Raw genomic sequence first — 20,124 nt, forward strand, 5'->3', positions numbered from 1 at the left:
CTGAGCGGAAGGCAGAGGCTTAACCCACTGAGCCACCCAGGCGCCCCCATTATCAGTACTTTTAAGTAGAATCGCCTCCAGTGGATTGTACCATTCAAAATTCCTCTTTCCCAGTAAAGGACTGTACTACTGCAACTTCTTCTCCAATCCTCCTGTTAAAGCTCTCATTGGTTTGTGTAATACTTTCTGTCATCTTGCCTCCTTCCCCTCGCTGCCACGGTGGCACAGTCCAAACTCAGGTTAAGGATAAACCGAATTCCTCAGCGTGTACGGACCTGACAGGACTCTCAATATGGCGACTCCCACTAGGAGACACGGCGTGTGGGAGTCGCCATCTTGCTTCCTTGAACAAAGCCACCGAGGACGCCGAGTGGGCAAAATCGCTCTGCAGGACTCGGCGCATGCTCGCGAGTCCCGCGCCGCACTCTCCCAGACAGGAAGCGGGAGTTCTTCGATGCATGTTAATCTGTGACAGCTGTCGGGGGTTATGCTGGGACTGAGGTTTCGGGACCTGATAATCGAGCTGGGGGGTCAGAAGGGGGATTTATGGATTAAGTCATTAGGAAGTCGGGGGTTGGGCGGGGGTCTGTGAGGGTCTGTAATTGGAGGTCTATGCAGACTGATGGAAAGTCTGTGGGATGGATGTTGGGTACGTACAAGGGGTCAGTAATAGGGAGAGCAGTATGATCTGTGGGTCGGGGATGCAGGTGTTGGAGTATCCGTGTGCCAGTGATTTGTGGACCTGCATGGCCAGTCTTGTGATCGGGGTTCTTGGAGGTGCTCTTTGGGATTTGTGATTTCTGCATCTGGTGATTCAGTGATTTGTAGGGAGTCGGTAATGCAGCCAGAGACTGGTAAGGGTCAGCTCTAGTTTAGTGGGAAACACCTCACTTTACAATTTCTGCAGGTCAGAGGCCGCCCCCACGTTGAAATACCTCCTCAGATGTTTTCTCAAACCTCCATCTCCCTCCATCACTCACGTCCTCAGAGAAGAAAACATCCTTTAGACATAAGACCAAACAAATCTAAAGGATTAACCTTATTATTGTCAATTCCCTCTAGTCAAAGGCCACCAGGAACATCCTGTAGTTGAATAAATTGGGTTTATGGCTCTGGCACCTAGCCGGAAACACGCACACCCTGGAGAAAAGGGGGGTGGGGGGGGCCTTCTGGTATGAGAGCGTTAGAACTTCTTATAGGACTTATCCTTGTATTGGGTAATTTTGAGGAGGGCCTAAGGGGGTAGACCTTGCTCTGAATTGGATATTGAGAGAAGTGGGGTAGTTCAGTGATGGGGGATTTCAAATATCTAGGGTGAGGAGACTATCCTGACGGTAAAGCTGTAATAGGTGAGGAAGTCGTTGTTCCTATTAACTCGGAGAGGGGGTGTTTTGTGTATTGGACAATGTTGATGCTTCGTCTGTCTGTGTTCAGACATGATTTCAGGGAGGTCTTGTTTTTGGCTTATTCTATCACGGTCACAGAGTGACCTTGTCTGGTGTTGATGTTCTGTGTAATTAACTTAAAGAGGAGAATTTGAGGGTCAGGCCAGCTCTGAAATGTGAGGGCTGGTTTTTTTCTTCTTTTCTTATATGAGGTGTAATTTCAGCCCCGTGTCTTCCTGTTTATTGAAAGTGTTCTACATTCTGTTCCACAAACATTTATTAAACCCCTGCTTTTTACTTGTTTCAGAGCTCGGTGTCTAAAGAGGAGCATGACTATTGGATTGTTTCCTTCTAGGTTTATTTTGACACAGCCTGGGATAACCCCTTAGGAAACAGTCTGCCTTTCATGGGAGTACTCACTTCCTGTGAATGAGTTCAGCCTTCTCTGCATGACCCATTCTGGGACTGAGAAGAATTTACCAGGTAAGTATCTTTCTGCATTGTCGTATATTCCTGTTCATCTATGGTTCTGTGACACTATTTTCTTACATAGACGACTGCACTGTTGAATATCAGCAATACAAACTTAAACAAAAACATGTTAAAATCAACGAAGTCAACAGTTTTAATCTATGAATATTGATTTAGCAAGAGAATTTGCTAGATTAGCGGAAAAATGTAAAAGAGCTCTTAGGATTTTGTCAGCTGCTTGTGTCTAGGGAATATGGTTCTCAGTTTTCTACTTGGCCATTCCTATTCTTATTGTCAAGGAACTGCCTCATCTGTAATTAAATCTTACATACATATGTATACATGATTATTGTCTTATGGTAGAGCCTTACAGATAGAATTACAAATAGAACTGCTAGTTCAAAGGGGAACAATAAGGTGTTTGTGTATTAACAGAAATATCTGCATTCATCCAATTAAAAATACACCCTGTAGGGACGCCTGGGTGGCACAGTGGGTTAAGCCTCTGCCTTTGGCTTAGGTCATTGTCTCAGTGTCCTGAAATTGAGCCCTGCATTGGGCTCTCTGCTCAGTGGGGAGCCTGCTTCCCCCTCTCTCTGCCTGCTGCTCTGCCTACTTGTGATCTCTGTTAAATAAATAAATAAATAAAATCTTTTTAAAAATAAAACAAAATTTAAAAATACACCTTGTACAAGATCTATGTAATCAATAATCACAAGAAGATTTTTTCACGTAGTGCTTATAGACCCTTCTATAAGGATCAAATGACCTTCTACAAGGTGACCTGATTTCCATCTGACTTCTGGTGGTGGTTGTTTCAGACTGGTAAATGGCTCCTGGAGACTGAGTCTTTCAATCCTGATTCCTCAGATCTCTGCTTTTTTGGAAGAGAAGCAGAAAATGACCAAGTCTCATGTAAGTTGCTTGCTTATTTTGTACTCAATTTCCATATAGTCAAATGGAAAAGTGCAGAAAGCTAGAAATCAGAATTAGGGAAAAGGTAGAGAGAGCAAAGACTTGGAACGAGTTGCTGTGTACTATGTACATTTATGTGGTTTTAAGCCACATAAAGCAACTATTATAGTTCATGTATATGTTATATGTACATTTTATATAAATATAATCCATATCTTTATTATGTATTTTATATAAGTGTGTAAAAATTAAAGTGCAAATTTGAAAAAAAATAAAGTCAAATTTATTCAGTCTTTTCTAGCAGCCACAGTGGAGAGGTAGAGGATATCATACACATGATCTCGCATTTTCCACAAATAAAATCAACTGAATTTTCAATGAAAGTATTTCTTACCATTAAGACAAAAAAAAATTTATTTGGGGGGGATCTTCTATAGATGATGTCCTGACCTATACTTCTGGATAAGTATGTCAGATTTTTTGTGGTTGTGCCTTTAAATATATTTTTTTTTTTAGAAGGCAGTCAGTGTAATGTTAGAGCTGAACTCTATAAGCATTATTCTTTGGGGGAACTAACGTATAGTTTATCCAGAGATAAAACCTAGAAAAGGGGGAATGATGAGGATCTGTATGTCTCAAAATCATGATTTCTTTCAAGTAGGCAGTTCTTTACTTAAAATCCAGTGGCAAACACTTGGGAATGCCGGGGTCTCTGATTCTGCGTAGCCTTTGCTATGGTCCCACAGTTGGTGAAGCTACTCCCCAACGGAATGCCAGTTTTGGTCCATTTTTTTTAATTTATAAAATCATTTTGCTATATTTTGTCTTGGCTTGAATTATCCCTACTTGGTAAAAACATTAAAAAAAAACATTGAAAAATACGAAAAATAAAAATTATAAGGGTGCCTGGGTGGCTCAGTGGGTTAAGCTGCTGCCTTCGGCTCAGGTCATGATCCCAGGGTCCTGGGATCGAGTCCCGCATTGGGTTCTCTGCTCAGCAGGGAGCCTGCTTCCCTCTCTCTCTCTGCCTGCCTCTCTGTCTACTTGTGATCTCTCTCTGTCAAATAAATAAATAAAATCTTTAAAAAAATAAAAATAAAAATAATAAAGTCAAAGGGACCCTCAGTATTCCCTTTCCTGAGATAACCAGTATTAATAATTTGTGATGCTTTTTATTATTGAACTGATTGACTGTCCAGTGTTCCCGGAACCACTTATTGAATACATTTATTTGAAATGCTGCCTTTATTGAATTCCCATTTGTGATTAAGCCTCTTTGCTCTTCTATTCTTCAAATGTGTTTGATTCCTCTTGCTACAGACAGAATTTTACATCATTTTTCTGAATAGGCATGGTATAGAACTGGGCATATGATTTGGCATGCTATGGTAAAAATAAGAACGATCACTTCAGATTGAACAGGAACGTGCTGTTATAGGGTCCGTTGTCATTTGAGGATGTGGCTATAGCTTTCACCAAGGAGGAGTGGCAGCAACTGGACTGCACTCAGAGGACCCTGTACAGAGATGTGATGCTGGAGAACTTCAGCCACCTGGTCTCATTGGGTAAGGATGGCTTCCCCCATATCATAACAATTCCCAATCCAGTGCCTCTCTCTTCTCCTTTGATCAAGTTGGGTGGGTTCCTGGCATCGGTAATGACTGACTTTGTACTCTCTTTTTTCTCTCCAGCAGAAGGTCAGTGCTCTGCTGAGAGCCAGCTGGACAGCTTCACTGAGGGGCTCCTAAAATAGCACTTTTGTTGTTGTTGTTGTTGTTGTTAATGTAGGGCATGACTCAGGACCCTGAGATCAAGAGCTGAGCTGAGTTGAGATCAAGAGTCGGACACTTTGACTGACTGAGCCACCCAGGTGCCTAGAACCCTTTCTTTTTTTTCTTCAGTGTAGCCAACCAAGTTCCTCTCTGATTTCTCCATAATAGGGCATCCAATGTCCAAACCAGATGTCATCTCCAAGTTGGAACAAGGACAAGAGCCATGGATTGTAAAAAGAGATATACCAAGTTGGATCTATCCAGGTAAAAAGCTGGCAGGTGGGAGTCAAGGGAAGTGAAATCTCAGTTTCTTTGTTTTTTATTTTAATTGGCGGGTGGCTGAGATTTATGCTTCCAACCAGATTGGCCGCTCCTGTTCCTTCTTGCTCCTGTGCTGAGTATGTAGTAAGTATTCAACAACTTGTTAATTAGTAATAGTGAGCCATAAAGAGAAGAAAAATTTCTTTCTGATTCACTCAACAATTATATCTTTAGTGGCTTTCTGGAAGAAATTCAAAGGCAATAGAAGTCAGATGCTTTTCAGGACCACAGGTTGTACATAGAAAGACAAAACATCAGAGTTCATGGCTGCATAAAATCGTACCACCAATGTAATTAATGTTTTAGGAGTTCCCTGAAAATTATAGTCTAAAGAAATGTGGCATAACTTAAGAAGGCATGTTTTCCAAACAAGAACCAGCTATTCTGAAGTATATTTGAAGTGTGGGTTGGGCAAGAGGAGGGGGAAGGCAAGCTCAGGCAATGGGTGTGTACAAGTTCTTGGAGTTAGGAATCATTGTGGCTTTTCTGCAGAAATTTTCTAGGCTTGCCTTCAATAAAAACTATTTATTCAGGGAATAAAGGGATATAAGCATGGATATACAGTGTGAATATGGACAGTTAAAGTCCATACTGTAGCTGTACTCTGTGTTTTCTATTTTATTTATACAACTTTGAGATCTAACTCACATGCCTTACAATTCACCCATTCAAAGTTAACAATATAGTGGTTTTATCATATTCACAGATATGTGAAACGATTGCTGCAGTCAATTTTAAAACACTTTATCACATACGAAAGAAATCCTGTACCCTTTTGCTATCACACCCCTGCTTCGCATCTTCACCCCTAAGCAGCCACTAATCTGCTTTCACTATTGATTTACCTACTCTTGATATTTTATTTAAACGAAATTGTGCAATATGTGTTTTTTTGTGACTGGCTTCTTTCAGTTAGCATGCTGTTTCTGAGGGTTATCATGTTATATAGTATGTATCTGTAGTTCGTTTCTTTTTTGGCTGAATAATACTCCATTGTGTGGATACACGACATTTAATTATCCGTTCATCAGATAATGGATATTTGGCTTGTGTCCACCTTTTGGCAACATGAATAATACTGCTATAAACATTCATGTGCAAGTTCTCATGTAGGTGTATGTTTTACTTCTTCTTTGGTAGAAGTGGAACTGCTGGGTCGTATGGGAACTCTGGGTTTAACTAAAATCATCTGTAATGACTAATTATGTTGAGTGTATTTTTATCTGCTTGTTGGCCATTATGTATCTTGTTCATAAAATAGTCTGTTGAGAGACTTTGTCTATTTTGAATTATTCGCCTTTTTATTATAGAATTGTAAGAGTTCTTTATAGAGGTAAAATTCTTACGCAGAACTTACATGGAACTCCAGAAAGTCCGGTTTTTCTATTTTTCTTTTGTTGCCTGTGCTTTGGTATCGTATCCAAGAATCTGTTGCCAAATCCAAGGTCATGAAGATTTACCCCAAGTTTTTTTCTAGAAGTTTTATACTGTCAGTGCTCTTACATTTAGGTCTTTGAGTTAATTTTTGCACATGGTATGAAGTAAGTGTCTAACTCCCTTCTTTTGCCTTGGCAGTCCATGTGTTCCAGCACTATTGATTGATTTTGATTTTGATTATGACATGAGTTTTTTTCTTTTAATATTTTATTTTATTTATTTGACAGAGAGAGATCACAAGTAGGCAGAGAGTTAGGCAGAGAGAGAAGGGGAAGCAGGCTCCCCACTGAGCAGAGAGCCCGACGCGGGGCTTGATCCCAGGACACTGAGATCATGACCCGAGCCGAAGGCAGCGGCTTAATCCACTGAGCCACTCAGGTGCCCCAGATTATGACATGAGTTTTAATTTATTTTCTTTAATACCACTATATGTAAATACAGTGTTGTATTAGTTTCAGGTGTACAGTATAGCAGTTCAGCAATTCCATATATTTCTCAGTGCTCATCGAGATAAGGGAGCTCTTAATCGCCTTCACCTATGTCGCCCATCCCCTCACCTAACCCCTCACCCACCTCCCCTCTGTTCTCTGTAGTTGAGTCTGTTTTTTGGTTTGTCTCTTTTTTGTTAGTTTCCTCCTTTGTTCATTTGTTTTGTTTCTTAAATTCTACATAGGAGTGAAATCAAATGGTATTTTTCTGACTGGCTTATTTCATTTAGTATTCTACTCTGTAGATCCATCCATGTTGTTGCAAATGGCAAGATTTCATTCTTTCTTATGGTTGAATGGTAAAATTCCTAAGAATTCAATATTCTGATGGCTGCATAATATATGTGTATATGTATACCACATCTTTATCCATTCATCTGTTGATGGACACTTCCATAATTTGGCTATTATAAATAATGCTTCAATAAACATAAGGGTGTGTATATCCCTTTGAGTTAGCGTTTTTGTATTTTGGGGGTAAATACCCAGTAATATGATTACTGGATCATAGGGTAGTTCTGTTTTTAATTTTTTGAGGAACCTCCATACTGACTTCCACAGTGGCTGCACCAGTTTGCATTCCCAGCAACAGTGTGCAAGTGCTCTCTTTTCTCCACATCCTCACCAACACTTGTTTCTTGAGCTTTTGATTTTAGCCATTGTGATATGTGTGAGGGGCTATCTCATTTTGGTTTTGATTTGCATTTCCCTGATGATGAGTGATATTGAGCATGTTTTCTTTGTCTATTGGCCAGCTGGATGTCTTCTTTGGAGATATGTCTGTTCATGTCTTCTGCCCATTTTTAATTATATTATTTGGTTTTGGGTTTTTGAGTTGTATAAGTTCCTTATATATTTTGGATACTAACCATCTACCAGATATGTCATTTGCAAATATCTTCTCCCATTCCTAGGTGGTCTTTTAGTTTTGCTGGTTTTCTTTGCTGTGCAAAAGCTTTTTATTTTGATGCAGTCCCAATAGTTTATTTTTGCTTTTTGATTGCCTTGCCTCAAGAGACACATCTAAAAAGATGCTGTTAGGGCTGATGTCAGAGAAATTATTCCCTATACTCTCTTTTAGGATTTTTATGGTTTCAGTTCTCATTTAGGTCCTTAATCCATTTTGAGTTTACTTTTGCATAGGTGTTAAGAAAGTGGTCCTTTTTCATTCTTTTGCATATAGGTGTCCAGTTTTCCCAACACCATTTCTTGGAATGATGTCTTTCCCATTGCATATTCTTGCCTCTTTTGTTGAAGATTAATTGACCATAGAATTATGGGTTTATATCTGAGCTCCCTATTCTGTTCTTTTGAACCATGTGTCTGTTTTTGTGCCAGGACCATATTGTTTTGATTACTACAATTTTGTAGTATAACTTGAAGTCTGGAATTGTGGTGCCTCTAGTTTTGTTTTTCTTTTTCAAGATTGCTTTGGCTCTTCTGGATCTTTTGTGGTTCCATACAAATTTTAGGATTATTTGTTCTAATTCTGTGAAAAATGCTATTGGCATTTTGGTAGGGATTGCCTTACATGAGTGGATGGCTTTGGGTAATATAGACATTTTAACAATATTTGTTCTTCCAATCAATGAACATGGAATGTTTTTTTGATTGTGTTATCTATAATTTCTTTCATCAGTGTTTTATAGTTTTCAGAATACACATCTTTTATCTCTTTGGTTAAGTTTATTCTTAGTTATTTTATTATTTTTGGTACAGTTGTAAATGAGATTGTTAATTTTTCTTTTAGCTGCTTCTTTATTAATGTATAGAAATGTAATAAATTTCTGTACATTGATGTTGTATTCTGTGACCTTGCTGAGTTCATTTATCAGTTCCAGAAGTTTTTTGGTGGCATCTTTAGGGTTTTCTTTTTTTTTTTTTTTAAGATTTTATTTATTTATTTGACAGAGAGATCACAAGTAGGCAGAGAGGCAGGCAGAGAGAGAGAGAGGAGGAAGCAGGCTCCCTGCTGAGCAGAGAGCCCGATGCGGGACTCGATCCCAAGACCCTGAGATCATGACCTGAGTCGAAGGCAACGGCTTAACCCACTGAGCCACCCAGGCACCCTCTTTAGGGTTTTCTAAATGTGGTATCATGTCATCTGCAAATAGTGGAAGTCTTACTTCTTCCTTACCAGTTTGGATGCCTTTTATTTCTTCTTGTCCGATTGCTGTGGCTAGGACTTCCAGTACTATGGAATAAAAGTGGGCATCCTTGTCTTGTTCCTGACCTGAGAGCTTTTGCTCATTGAGTATGATGTTAGCTGTGGGTTTTTCATATATAGACTTTTTATTATGTTGAGGTATGTGCCCTCTACCCCTAATTTTTTGAGGGTTTTTATCATGAATATATGTTATACTTTGTCAAATGCTTTTTCTACATCTATTGAAATGATCACTTGGCTTTATCCTTTTTCTTACTGATATGACATATCAATTAACTTTTTGGCAAATATTAAACCATTTTGCATATGGAATAAATCCTACTTGATCATCGTGAATAAATTTTTTAATGTATTGTTGGATTCAGTTTGCTAATATTTTGTTGAGGATTTTCTCATCTATGTCCACCAGAGATATTGGCCTGTAATTCTCTTTTTTTGCTTTCTGCTTTCTCAAATCTAATAAGCCCACCTGGTGAAATTTTAATTTCAGCCTTAGAATTTTCATTTGGTTCTTTTATGTTTTAACTTACACAAAATAAATGTTGGGCATAGAGTAAGTTAACTACTACCACAATCATGATACAAAAGAGTTCTAATAGTCAAAATTTCCTCTTCCTGCCTCTTTATGGTCAAACTAGTTCCTTTATATGCTTTTTTCCTCTTTTAAAATTACATATTTGTTCATTCATTGCCTAGCAATCTTTTCCTTTAAGTTCTTTAATATGTTTATAATAGCTTCTTTGGGATCTTTGTTTACAAAATACAGCATTTGTACCCACATAGAGTCATATTGACTGATTTTACTCCTTAGTTTAGATCAGTTTTCTGTTTCTTTATATGTCTAGTAATTTTTGATTGAAAATGCTACATCGTAGATGATCTGTTGTAGTGTGGATTCTTTTGATCCTTCTAAGGGTTTCTGTTTTGTCTTAGAGGCATTTAACTTGCTTAGGCTTAAACTGAAATCTTTTTGTCCTATATAGTGTCATTGCTGATGGCTCTCTTTAGTTCTTGTTTGTTTGTTTAAATCTGGCTCTCTAAGAGACTCCCCTCCACCTTTGGATAAGGTAGAGGTAAGCTAGTGATTTGGGCAGAGGTTGTATGAGGCATCATACACAAGCGTGGCTTTCACTGTTTGCTGCCTGAGTAGTGCATGTTTCAGAACACTTTACAAGTATAGCAAGTTTGCAAGACTCTCCAAATTTCCAATCACTGTTGGGCTCTCTAGAATATCTTTTTATAGATCTTTTAGTGGTCAAGTGGAGGTATGTGGACGGTATTATCTCAACCTTTTATGACTCTTTTGCTTCCAAATTCCTGTTAAATTTCTTGCTACTCTTACTAACAGCATTAAGCTGTACCTATGGATTTGTGTTATCTTTTAATGCCCCATAAACTAGGGATGGGAGATAGGAAAACCCTGAGAAAGAATGCTAGCTCCCCATTCTTACATAATGAAGTAGAAGTTTCTGGTGAGTAAGCATTTTTCAGCTTATTACCGCCTGTTAATAGTTTTTCAGTGCCCTAAATTAGTTGCTTTTTTATTTTATTTGTTTTTGTACTTGGTTTATTTGGGAGAAGAATTCCTCAACTACCTCAGCCATCACCACTGGGAGTAAAGTCCATCTTTAATTACTAGTGATAAATTTACATTTTCAAATGGCCTATTACCCTCCCAGTTTTCTGTCTCCTGGACCATCATATATCATCCATTTGTTTTTACATCTTTTGTCCTCTACTAAATCTTTTTATCTGTTTGATTTTTTTTTTTATTCTTTCAGAGAAGAAGACTAGACTTGAAAATCCTCAGTTGGATATATTTGGAGGTGTTTCCTTCCAAAAGGAGATATTGGCAAGTGTGACAAGGGAGCATTCATTGTACTCCATTTTTAAGGTCTGGCAGGGTGATGACCAGCTGGAGAGAGATGCAGAAAATCAAGACAGACTTCTCAGGCAAGTCATGGTCATCAAAAACAAAACAGTTTCTGAAGAGTCAGGCTATTCATATAAGACATTAGGAAAAATATTTCATGACTACGTAGACCTAGATGCTTCAAGACAAGGACTGTATGACTGTGACTCCTTTGAAAAGAGCTTGGAAGCTAATGTAAACTTATTCAGTTGTAATAGGGGTTATGCAAGAAAAAACACTGATGAGAATTTTGGGTGTGGGAGTACACCTATTTCTTCCTATTCTAAGCATGAAAAAATTCATAATGGAGTGAAACACTGTGAAGATTGTCAATGTGGAAAGATTATCAGCAATAAACAATCTCTTATTCAATATATGAATGTTGAAACTGGAGAGAAGGCCAGTGTATGCATTGAATGTGGAAAATATTTTCTAAAAAAGTCACAACTCATAATACATCAAAGAATTCATACTGGAGAGAAACCGTATGATTGTGGTACATGTGGGAAAGCCTTTAGTGAGAAGTCACATCTCATTGTACATCAGAGAACTCATACTGGGGAGAAACCTTATGAATGTTCTGAATGTGGAAAAGCTTTCTCTCAAAAATCATCCCTTATTATACATCAGAGAGTTCATTCTGGGGAAAAACCATATGAATGTAATGACTGTGGGAAAGCCTTCTCTCAGAAATCCCCCCTCATTATACATCAGAGAATTCACACTGGAGAGAAACCTTATGAATGTAATCAATGTGGGAAGGCCTTCTCCCAGAAGTCACAGCTGATTATACATCATAGAGCTCATACTGGAGAGAAACCATATGAATGTACTGAATGTGGGAAAGCTTTCTGTGAGAAGTCCCACCTCATTATACATAAAAGAATTCACACTGGGGAGAAACCCTACAAATGTGCTCAATGTGAGGAAGCCTTCAGCAGAAAGTCAGAACTCATTATACATCAGATAATTCATACTGGGGAGAAACCTTATGAATGTACTGAATGTGGAAAGACCTTCTCCCGGAAGTCACAGCTCATCATACATCAGAGAACACATACTGGAGAGAAACCCTACAAATGCAGTGAATGCGGAAAAGCCTTCTGTCAGCAGTCACATCTCATTGGACATCAGAGAATTCACACAGGAGAAAAACCTTATATATGCAGTGAATGTGGGAAAGCCTTCTCTCAGAAGTCCCACCTCCCGGGGCATCAGCGCATTCATACAGGAGAGAAACCTTACGTGTGTGCTGAATGTGGAAAGGCCTTTTCCCAGAAGTCAGACCTTGTTGTACATCGGAGAATTCATACTGGGGAGAAACCCTATCAGTGTACTATCTGTGGTAAAGCATTCATCCAGAAGTCACAACTCACTGTACACCAGAGAATTCATACAGTGGTAAAATCATAAGAATGTATTAAGCACAGAAAATGTCTTCTTCAGTATTTTCTCAAGCCTTAAAAATGACATAAAATTCATGGATTTCAATGAGTTTGGGAGCATCTTTACTGATGAAGTTCCTAATGTATTTAATTTTTTTATCAGCAATAATACAGACATCTCTGTTATATAAATAATGGGTATTTTCACTATGACATGTAAGACTTTTGAACTTGTGAACTGAATGATTAATATCACAAGTTACATATATAGTTTATTTTGAAGTTATGTATTTATGTTATATAGTAAGAATTGGATATATGATAATATTGTTAATGTTAACTTAGCATAATTATGGCTGTGCAGTAATTCCCCATAGAGGACATAAAGAAAGCTTGAGTCAAAAGATGCCATGACCTTGAAACTGAGCCTGGGGGAAGGATTTGATTGTCATTCCTAAAGGTACCTGTAAAATTATTCTTGTAGATGGATGGAAAGATGGGTTGATAAGGTCCAATAAATGTCATCTCTTTGTTTGGTTGTTTGTTTCATTTCAAGAATTTAAGTTGATCTGTGTCTGTGGATGGACCCAGGATCTTGGAATTGACACTTCTTGTTATTTCTCTCTTTTACTCTTCCTGTCTAGGAGCTTGGCGTGTTGGAAAGACATAGATGGTCATTAGTTTTAATGCTTATTTCACTACTCACCGATTGTGTAACTTCAGGGAAACCTTTTTTCATCTGCAGTATCTGTTCCCTCATCTATGTGTAAAATTCTGGCAGAGAACACGTTTTAGTTCATATTTGTCCCTTCATCTTCCCTCTCTGTTCTTTTGCAGGAAGTTGCTAATACCAAGGTATATACCTTTAAATTTGATTTGCATTCCAGACACTGTGTTTTTGATACCCCTGATTTATTTTTCTGTCTTTTTTTCATTAACACTGCCTTGTGTCTGGTGGCCTAATTCATACTGTTGTAGAGACCTCACTTTTTATTTTATTTTGCAAATACATGTAAGTTATGGTGTTTGCACATAAAGACCCTGTGTGATACCATCACAGATCCTGTTTTACCCTTTCCCAGAAGCATCCATTCTTTTTCCTAAGAATTGAATGGCCCTCAGGGAAAAATCCACAGGGAATGTGGAAGACATGCCTGGGGTAGCCTACATAGGCAGGTATGAATCAGGACATAAAAATCCCACCTGTTCCTAAAATGTTTCTCTATTCTTTGTTGTAGGCCCAGCTCTTCTCTCATAAGAATCTTTAGGAAAGCATCTTGATGAGGAGAAGTCGTATGTAGCAAGGATGTAGTGACCTGTGTGGCTAAATATGATTTCTGCAAGAAAGTTCCTACTTGATTCCTTCATATGTCCTGCTTAGCAGCTCTTTCTCTGCAGGGCCCCAGTGTTTACACTGATGATGGTGTGAAGTTTAAGACTCTGTATGGGAACCTCTGCAGAGGACATGGCATGCTTATAAAGATGTGTGAATATGTGTGAGAAAATTCTCTGTGTCATCGTAAATAACAGTGATTGATATTGGATATGATTGGCCATTTGGACCTGGGAAATAAAACATTCAGGCATGTACCATGGAGTGATCTATCTGCTTTGAGAGGTCTTGATGGCATGGGAAAATTAGGGTCTCCGGAACATACAGAAATGTTGTGAGAAGGAAATGATAATATAGTAACAGTTATGGAAATTGTGTGAGGAAAATAAAGATTCAAGAGTTCTTATCTTCTCATGGGCCTTCCATTTTGCCTTTTCACCTTCCAGCGAAGCTCACTGATCTGATATGATATAATATGTACTATATATTGCCATAAAATATAGCAAAATTTAATACCTACGGGTGTATAGGAAAATTTCCCTTTATAGTCTGGAAAAAAGATAATGTTCATTCTCACCAGTTTTATTCAACATTGCATTGAAAGACCTAGTCAGGGAAAGCAGGCAAGAAAAAAAGTTGGTATAATGATTGGAAAACAATAAAACACATTATTTGTTGATAAAATTTATATGCATAGAGATGAAAATGTATAGGTTAATTATTAGAGCTAGAAAGGGTTTTGAAGGGGCGGGGGGTGGGAGGTTGGGGGATCCAGGTGCTGGGTATTGGAGAAGGCACGGATTGCATGGGGCACTGGGTGTGGTGCAAAAATAATGAATATTGTTACACTGAAAAAATAAAAAATTAAAAAAAAGAAATAGAAAGTAGCAATGTTTCTAAAAATAGAGTTTATGCAATAGATATAAAATGAAAATGTAAAGCTATCAGTTAGAGTAGCACGGAAAATACATCATGTCTAGAAACATGTATTTCCAGTACAATGTTGAAGAGAAGGGGCAAGAATAACAATACAATACAATACAATCCTTGTATTGTTCTCGATCTTAGAGGAAGAGCTTTCTTCACCACTGATTATGATGTTAGCTGCGAGCGTGCCATATATTGCCTTCATTATGTGGAGGTACGTGCTTTCTGTGACTAGTTTGTTGAGAACTTTTATCATGAAAGGATATTGAATTTTTGATACTTGATTTTTCTGCAATGTGTTGAGATGATTTTTTTATCCTTTATTCTGTTAATATGGTGAATTACTCCCATTAATTTGTATATGTTGAAACATCCTTGCATCCCAGGTGGTCATGGTGTATGACCCTTTAAATGTGCTGTTGAATTCTGTGTGCTTGCATTTTGTTCAGAATTTTGCATTTATATTCATCAATAATGTTGGACTTTTCTTGTAGTGCCTTTATCTGGCTTTGGTGTCAAAGTAATGCTGGCCTTGTAAAATGAGTTTGGGAGTGTTCCATTCTTCAGTATTTTTGGAGGTTAAGTAGAATTGTTGTTAATTCTTTAAATATTTGGTGGAATTCACCAATCAAACTATCCGATCCTGGGCTTTTCTTTGTTGAGATGTTTTTGATTACTGATTCAGCCTCTTACTCATTATTGGTCTGTTAAGATTTTCTATGAATGATTCAGTCTCATATGTTGTATGTTTCTAGGAATTTATTTCTTCTCGGTTATCCAATTTGTTAGCATAATTGTTCTAAGTCACATTATGATCATTGTATTTCTATGGTATCATTTGTAATATCTCCTCTTTCATTTCTAATTTTACTTGATTTCTCTCTCCTTTTTTCTTAGTGTGACTGATGGTGTGTTAATTTTGCTCATCTTTTTAAAAAAAAAAAAACCAGCTTTTTAATTTCATTGACCTTTTCTGTTGTTTTTCTGGTCTCCATTTCATTTATTTCTGCTCTGATCTTTATTATTTCCTTCCTTCTGCTAACTTTTGGCTTATTTTTTTTTCTTTTTCTATGGCTTTGAGGTATAAATTTGGTTGTTTATTTGAGATCTTTGTTTCTTAGTGTAGGCATTTGTCACTGTAAACTACTTGCTTAGAACTGCTTTTGCTACATCCAGTAAGGTTTGGTAAGTTGTGTTTCCATTTTCATTTGTTTTCAAGATACTTTTGAAATATCTTGGTTGTTCAGGTATGTGTTAAATTTCCACATATTTGTGAGACTTCAGTTTTCTTTGTTATGTCTAGTTTCATATCGTTGTGGTCAGAAAACATACTTGGTATGATTTCAGTGTTCTTAAATTTGCTCAGATTTGTTTGTGACCTACCATATGATTTATGCTAGAGAATGTTCTGTGTGCCCTTGAGAAGAGTGTGTGTTTTGCTGCTGTGGAATGCAATGTTTTGCATATGTCTGCTAGGTCCAATGGATCTAAAGTGTAGTGTTTCCTTATTGATTTTCTGTCTTCCTGATCAATCCATTGTTGTAAATAGGGCACCAAAGTCTTCTGCTCTGATTGTATTTCAGACCTGTTAGTATTTGCTTAATACATTTGAGTGCTCTGGTATTGGGTGTATATATATATTTATAATTGTTATATACTCTTTAAGACTTGACCCCTTTATCAATACATAATGGGGTTTTTTTGGCTCTGTTACAGTTTTTAACTGAAAAGTATATTTTGTCTGATATAAGTATAGCTATCTTTGATCACTTTTGGTTTCCATTTGCTTGGAATATCTTTTTCATCTTGTCACGTTGATCCTATCCAAAATTCCATATTTGCCTCATGTAACTATGTTTTAAGCTTTTTCTTTTCAGCTAGAATTTGTTCACAAGGGTTCTTTTTTTTTTAAGATTTTATTTATTCATTTGAATAAATGACATTACAAATTACAAGTAGGCAGAGAAACAGGCAGAGAAAGAGGAGGAAGCAGGGTCCCCACTGAGCAGAGAGCCTGATGCAGGGCTGGATCCCAGGACCCTGGGATCATGACCTGAGCTGAAGGCAGAGGCTTTAACCCACTGAGCCACCCAGGCACCCCAAGTAGTAACTTCTTTATAGTTTATAAATCATCAATTCAATGGAAACAATTTATCTCTACATTTATTTGATTTCTTTCAACAACATTTTGTAATTTTCTTCCTAAAGATCCTTTACTTGTTTTGTTAAGTGCAAGACCAAGTATTTTGATCCCTTTGTACTGATCGAAATATTATGTTTTTATTTCCATATGCTTATTGTTAGCGAATAGAAATGTGATTGATTTTTTTTTTAAGATTTTATTTATTTATTTGACAGAGACAGCTAGAGAGGGAGTTCAGCTCCTTGCTGAGCAGGGAGCCCAGTGTGGGACTTGATCCCAGGGCCCTGCCATCATGACCTGAGCTGAAGGCAGGCACTTAATGACTGAGCCACCCACGCATCCCCAAAATGTGATTGATTTTTATGCACTGATGTTCTTGTATCCTATAACTTTGCTGAACTCACATATTAAGTTTTAGGCTTAATTTTGGTACATTCCTTTGGATTTTCTATAAAGGACCAACATCACTCACATCAATTTTATTTCTATTCTTTCTGATCACTACAAATTTTGTCTTGTGTTATTTTAATGGGTAGAATTTCCAGTACTGGGGGCGCCTGGGTGGCTCAGTGGGTTAAGCCTCTGCCTTCAGCTCAGGTCATTATCCCGGGGTCCTGGGATCGAGCCCCGCATCGGGCTCTCTGCTCAACAGGGAACCTGCTTCCCTTCCTCTCTCTCTGCCTGCCTCTTTGCCTCCTTGTGATCTCTCTCTGTCAAATAAATAAATAAAAATCTTTAAAAAATAAAAAAGAATTTCTAATACTATGTTGAACTAGGGTAGTGTGATGAAACACTATTGCCTTGTTCCTGATCTAAGAAGGGAAATGTGCAGTCTTTCACCATTAAATATTATTTACTGTGGGTTTTTTTTCTTCTTTTTTGTATATGCTCTTTATCAAATTAAAGAAATTCTCCTCTCTTACTAGTTTGCTGAGTGTTTATCATGAATGGTGGTGGATTTTTGTCAAATGATTTTTCTGTGTTGATTGATATAATTACATACTTTTTCTTTGTATTTTGTTGATAAATGGGTTACAGTGATTGGTTAATTTTCAAATTTGAGCCAGCTTTGCATACCTGGAATACATTCCACTTTGTCATAGTGCATAATTCTTTTAATGGATTGTTGTATTTGGTTTGCTAATATTTTGTTAAGGATTTTTGTGCCTAAGTTCATGAGACACATTGGTCTGTAGTTTTCTCTCTTGGTATGGTTTTGGTAATAATTTCCTGATAAAATGATTTGGCTTGTATTCCCTTCTGTTTTGTGGAAGAGTTTATGTAAAATTGATGCTATTTAAATTTAGATGACTTCTCCAATGAAACTGTCTTTTCTTTTTGCAAGGTCTTTAATTAAGAGTCAGTTTTAATTTGGACTATGCAAATTATCTATTTCACCTTGGTTGAGTTTTGGTGTCTGAGAAAATGGCCCATCTCTTCTACCTGGTCAGATTTATGAGGCTAAAGTTGTTAATAATATTTTAGTATTATCCATTTAATGACTGCAAGATCTTGTAATAACTTGATAACATATTTGCAATATGTTTTTCATTTCTGATCTCTTTTCCTTGGCATTTTTCCTAATTATGAGTATTACTTTCCAATTTCTATACATGTCCTAATTATGAGTATTACTTTCCAATTTCTATACATGTCTGATTTATTTTTTAAGGTTTTATTTATTTGTCAGAGGGAGAGAGTCAGAGAGAGCACAAGCAGGGGGAGCCGCAAGGCAGAGGGAGAAGCAGGCTCCCCACTGAGCAGTGAGTCCCATGTGAGACTCAATTCCAGGACCCTGGGATCATGACCTGAGCTGAAGGCAGACGCTTACCTGACTGAGCCACCTAGGCATCCCTACATGTCTGATAATCATTGTTTTGACACAAGACATTGTGAATTTTACCATGTTGGGCGCTACTTTTTATTCCCATTTTTTTGTAAACCTTTCTCTATGATTGTTGCTTGGAAACAGTTTAATTCTTTCAAATCTGATTTGTTAGGTGGCACCAGAGCAATATTTTAGTGTAGAGCTAACTACTTTCAGTATTGAGGCAGAACATTTTGAGTGCTCTTCTCAGTGCTCCATGAATAGCAAAGTTTTCCAGTCTGGCTGGTAGAAACAGACATTGATCTTGGCTTTTTGTGAGATCTAGTTACTGTTTCCTCTTTCGTTTCATGTGTTTATTTTCCCAAACTTTGATAGTTTCCCTATATACATATATTGACCAATATTCTGATGAGAAGTAGACCCTCTGAAAGTCTTTGGAGTTTTCTTTTGGGGACAGCTTTCTCCTCTTTGGTCTTCTACTCTGTGACTCTAGAGTCCTTGGTCTGTCTGTACTGTTGGTTCTTTCTCCTCAACTCTGAGAGTCTGTGGAACTTTGCCTGTTCTCCCCTTCCCTGTGTTGTGTCTTAGAAATTTTCTCAAGGCAGTAAACTGAGCAATCAAAAGGGGTTACCTCATGTGTTTCCCATCTTTAAGGATCACTGTCCTTAAATGCCTGATGTCCAATGTCTTTTTTTTTTTTTAAGATTTTATATACTTTTATTGGACAGAGAAAGACCACAGTAGGCAGAGGGGGGGGGGAAGCAGGCTCCCGCTGAGCAGAGAGCCCTATGCGGGGCTCGATCCCAGGACCCTGAGATCATGACCTGGGCCGAAGGCAGAGGCTTAAGCCATTGAGCCACCCAGGCGCCCCCTGATGTCCAATGTCTTACAAACCATTGTTTCATACATTTATTTGGGTTTTCCATAATTTCAGGTAAAAGTATAGTCCAAGCCTTGTGACTTCACTTTGGCCAGAAGTAGAACTTTGGGGTTGTTTTATAACTAATTTTGTTTCATAATGTTGTAATTTTTTGAGGTTCTAAAGTGAAATCAACAGAACATGTACATTCAAAGAATACTATGTACTATCTCTGTCCCCTCTATCTTATTTTCTTCTTTCCTGTGGTAGGCAGTATCTTTTATGGGTAATGATTCCCACCTCCTGATATTCACAGCCTTTGCAATACCCTCCATATGAATAAGTAACATTGAACCAACAGAATATGGCAACATAAGGTGAGTGTTACTTCTGTGATTAGGTTTTAAAAGACTGTGACTTCCATCTTGCTTACAGACTCTTTCTCCTGCCTCATTAGATATATAAGTCACAGGTTAGAGAGTCGCGCATGGCAAAGTACTGTGTGTAGCTTCCATCCAACAGCCAGCAAGGATGTGAATGCCCTTCATTCAACAATTCTTGAGACAGTGCATTCTGCCAACAATCATGTCATTGAGCTTGGAAGTGGATCTTTCCTCATTTGATCCTTCAGATGAGACCCCAGCCTAGGCCAATACCTTGATGATAGATTTATGGGAGACCCCAAAGCAGAGGACCCAGGTAATCCATGTCCAGATTCCCGACACACAGAGACAAAAAATATGTGTTGTTTTAAGCCACTAGGTTTTGAGGTAAGTTCACA

At 37.8% G+C, this 20,124-nt stretch overlaps 1 protein-coding gene across 4 annotated transcripts; it reads left to right on the forward strand.

Moving 5' to 3' along the window:
• The first annotated feature begins 402 nt into the window (after nt 1–402).
• Nucleotides 403–13,843, forward strand: LOC309862400 (uncharacterized protein). Of its 4 annotated transcripts, none has more exons than XR_014310502.1 (6): nt 403–649; nt 1,693–1,868; nt 2,678–2,771; nt 4,210–4,336; nt 4,712–4,807; nt 13,492–13,843. XR_014310502.1 is itself a non-coding variant. In XM_082726223.1 (6 exons), the coding sequence occupies exons 3-6, from the start codon at nt 2,757–2,759 to the stop codon at nt 12,279–12,281; spliced, it is 1,782 nt and encodes a 593-aa protein (XP_082582349.1). In that variant the 5' UTR covers nt 403–649; nt 1,693–1,868; nt 2,678–2,756; the 3' UTR covers nt 12,282–13,843. The 4 variants fall into 4 exon arrangements, 2 of the variants coding, with proteins under 2 accessions (XP_082582349.1, XP_082582350.1); XR_014310503.1 differs by having other exon boundaries at nt 403–530; XM_082726223.1 differs by having other exon boundaries at nt 10,738–13,843.
• Nucleotides 13,844–20,124: the final 6,281 nt, after the last annotated feature.

Source organism: Mustela nivalis (assembly GCF_964662115.1).
Source record: "Mustela nivalis genome assembly, chromosome: 3".
NCBI classification, from domain to species: domain Eukaryota; kingdom Metazoa; phylum Chordata; class Mammalia; order Carnivora; family Mustelidae; genus Mustela; species Mustela nivalis.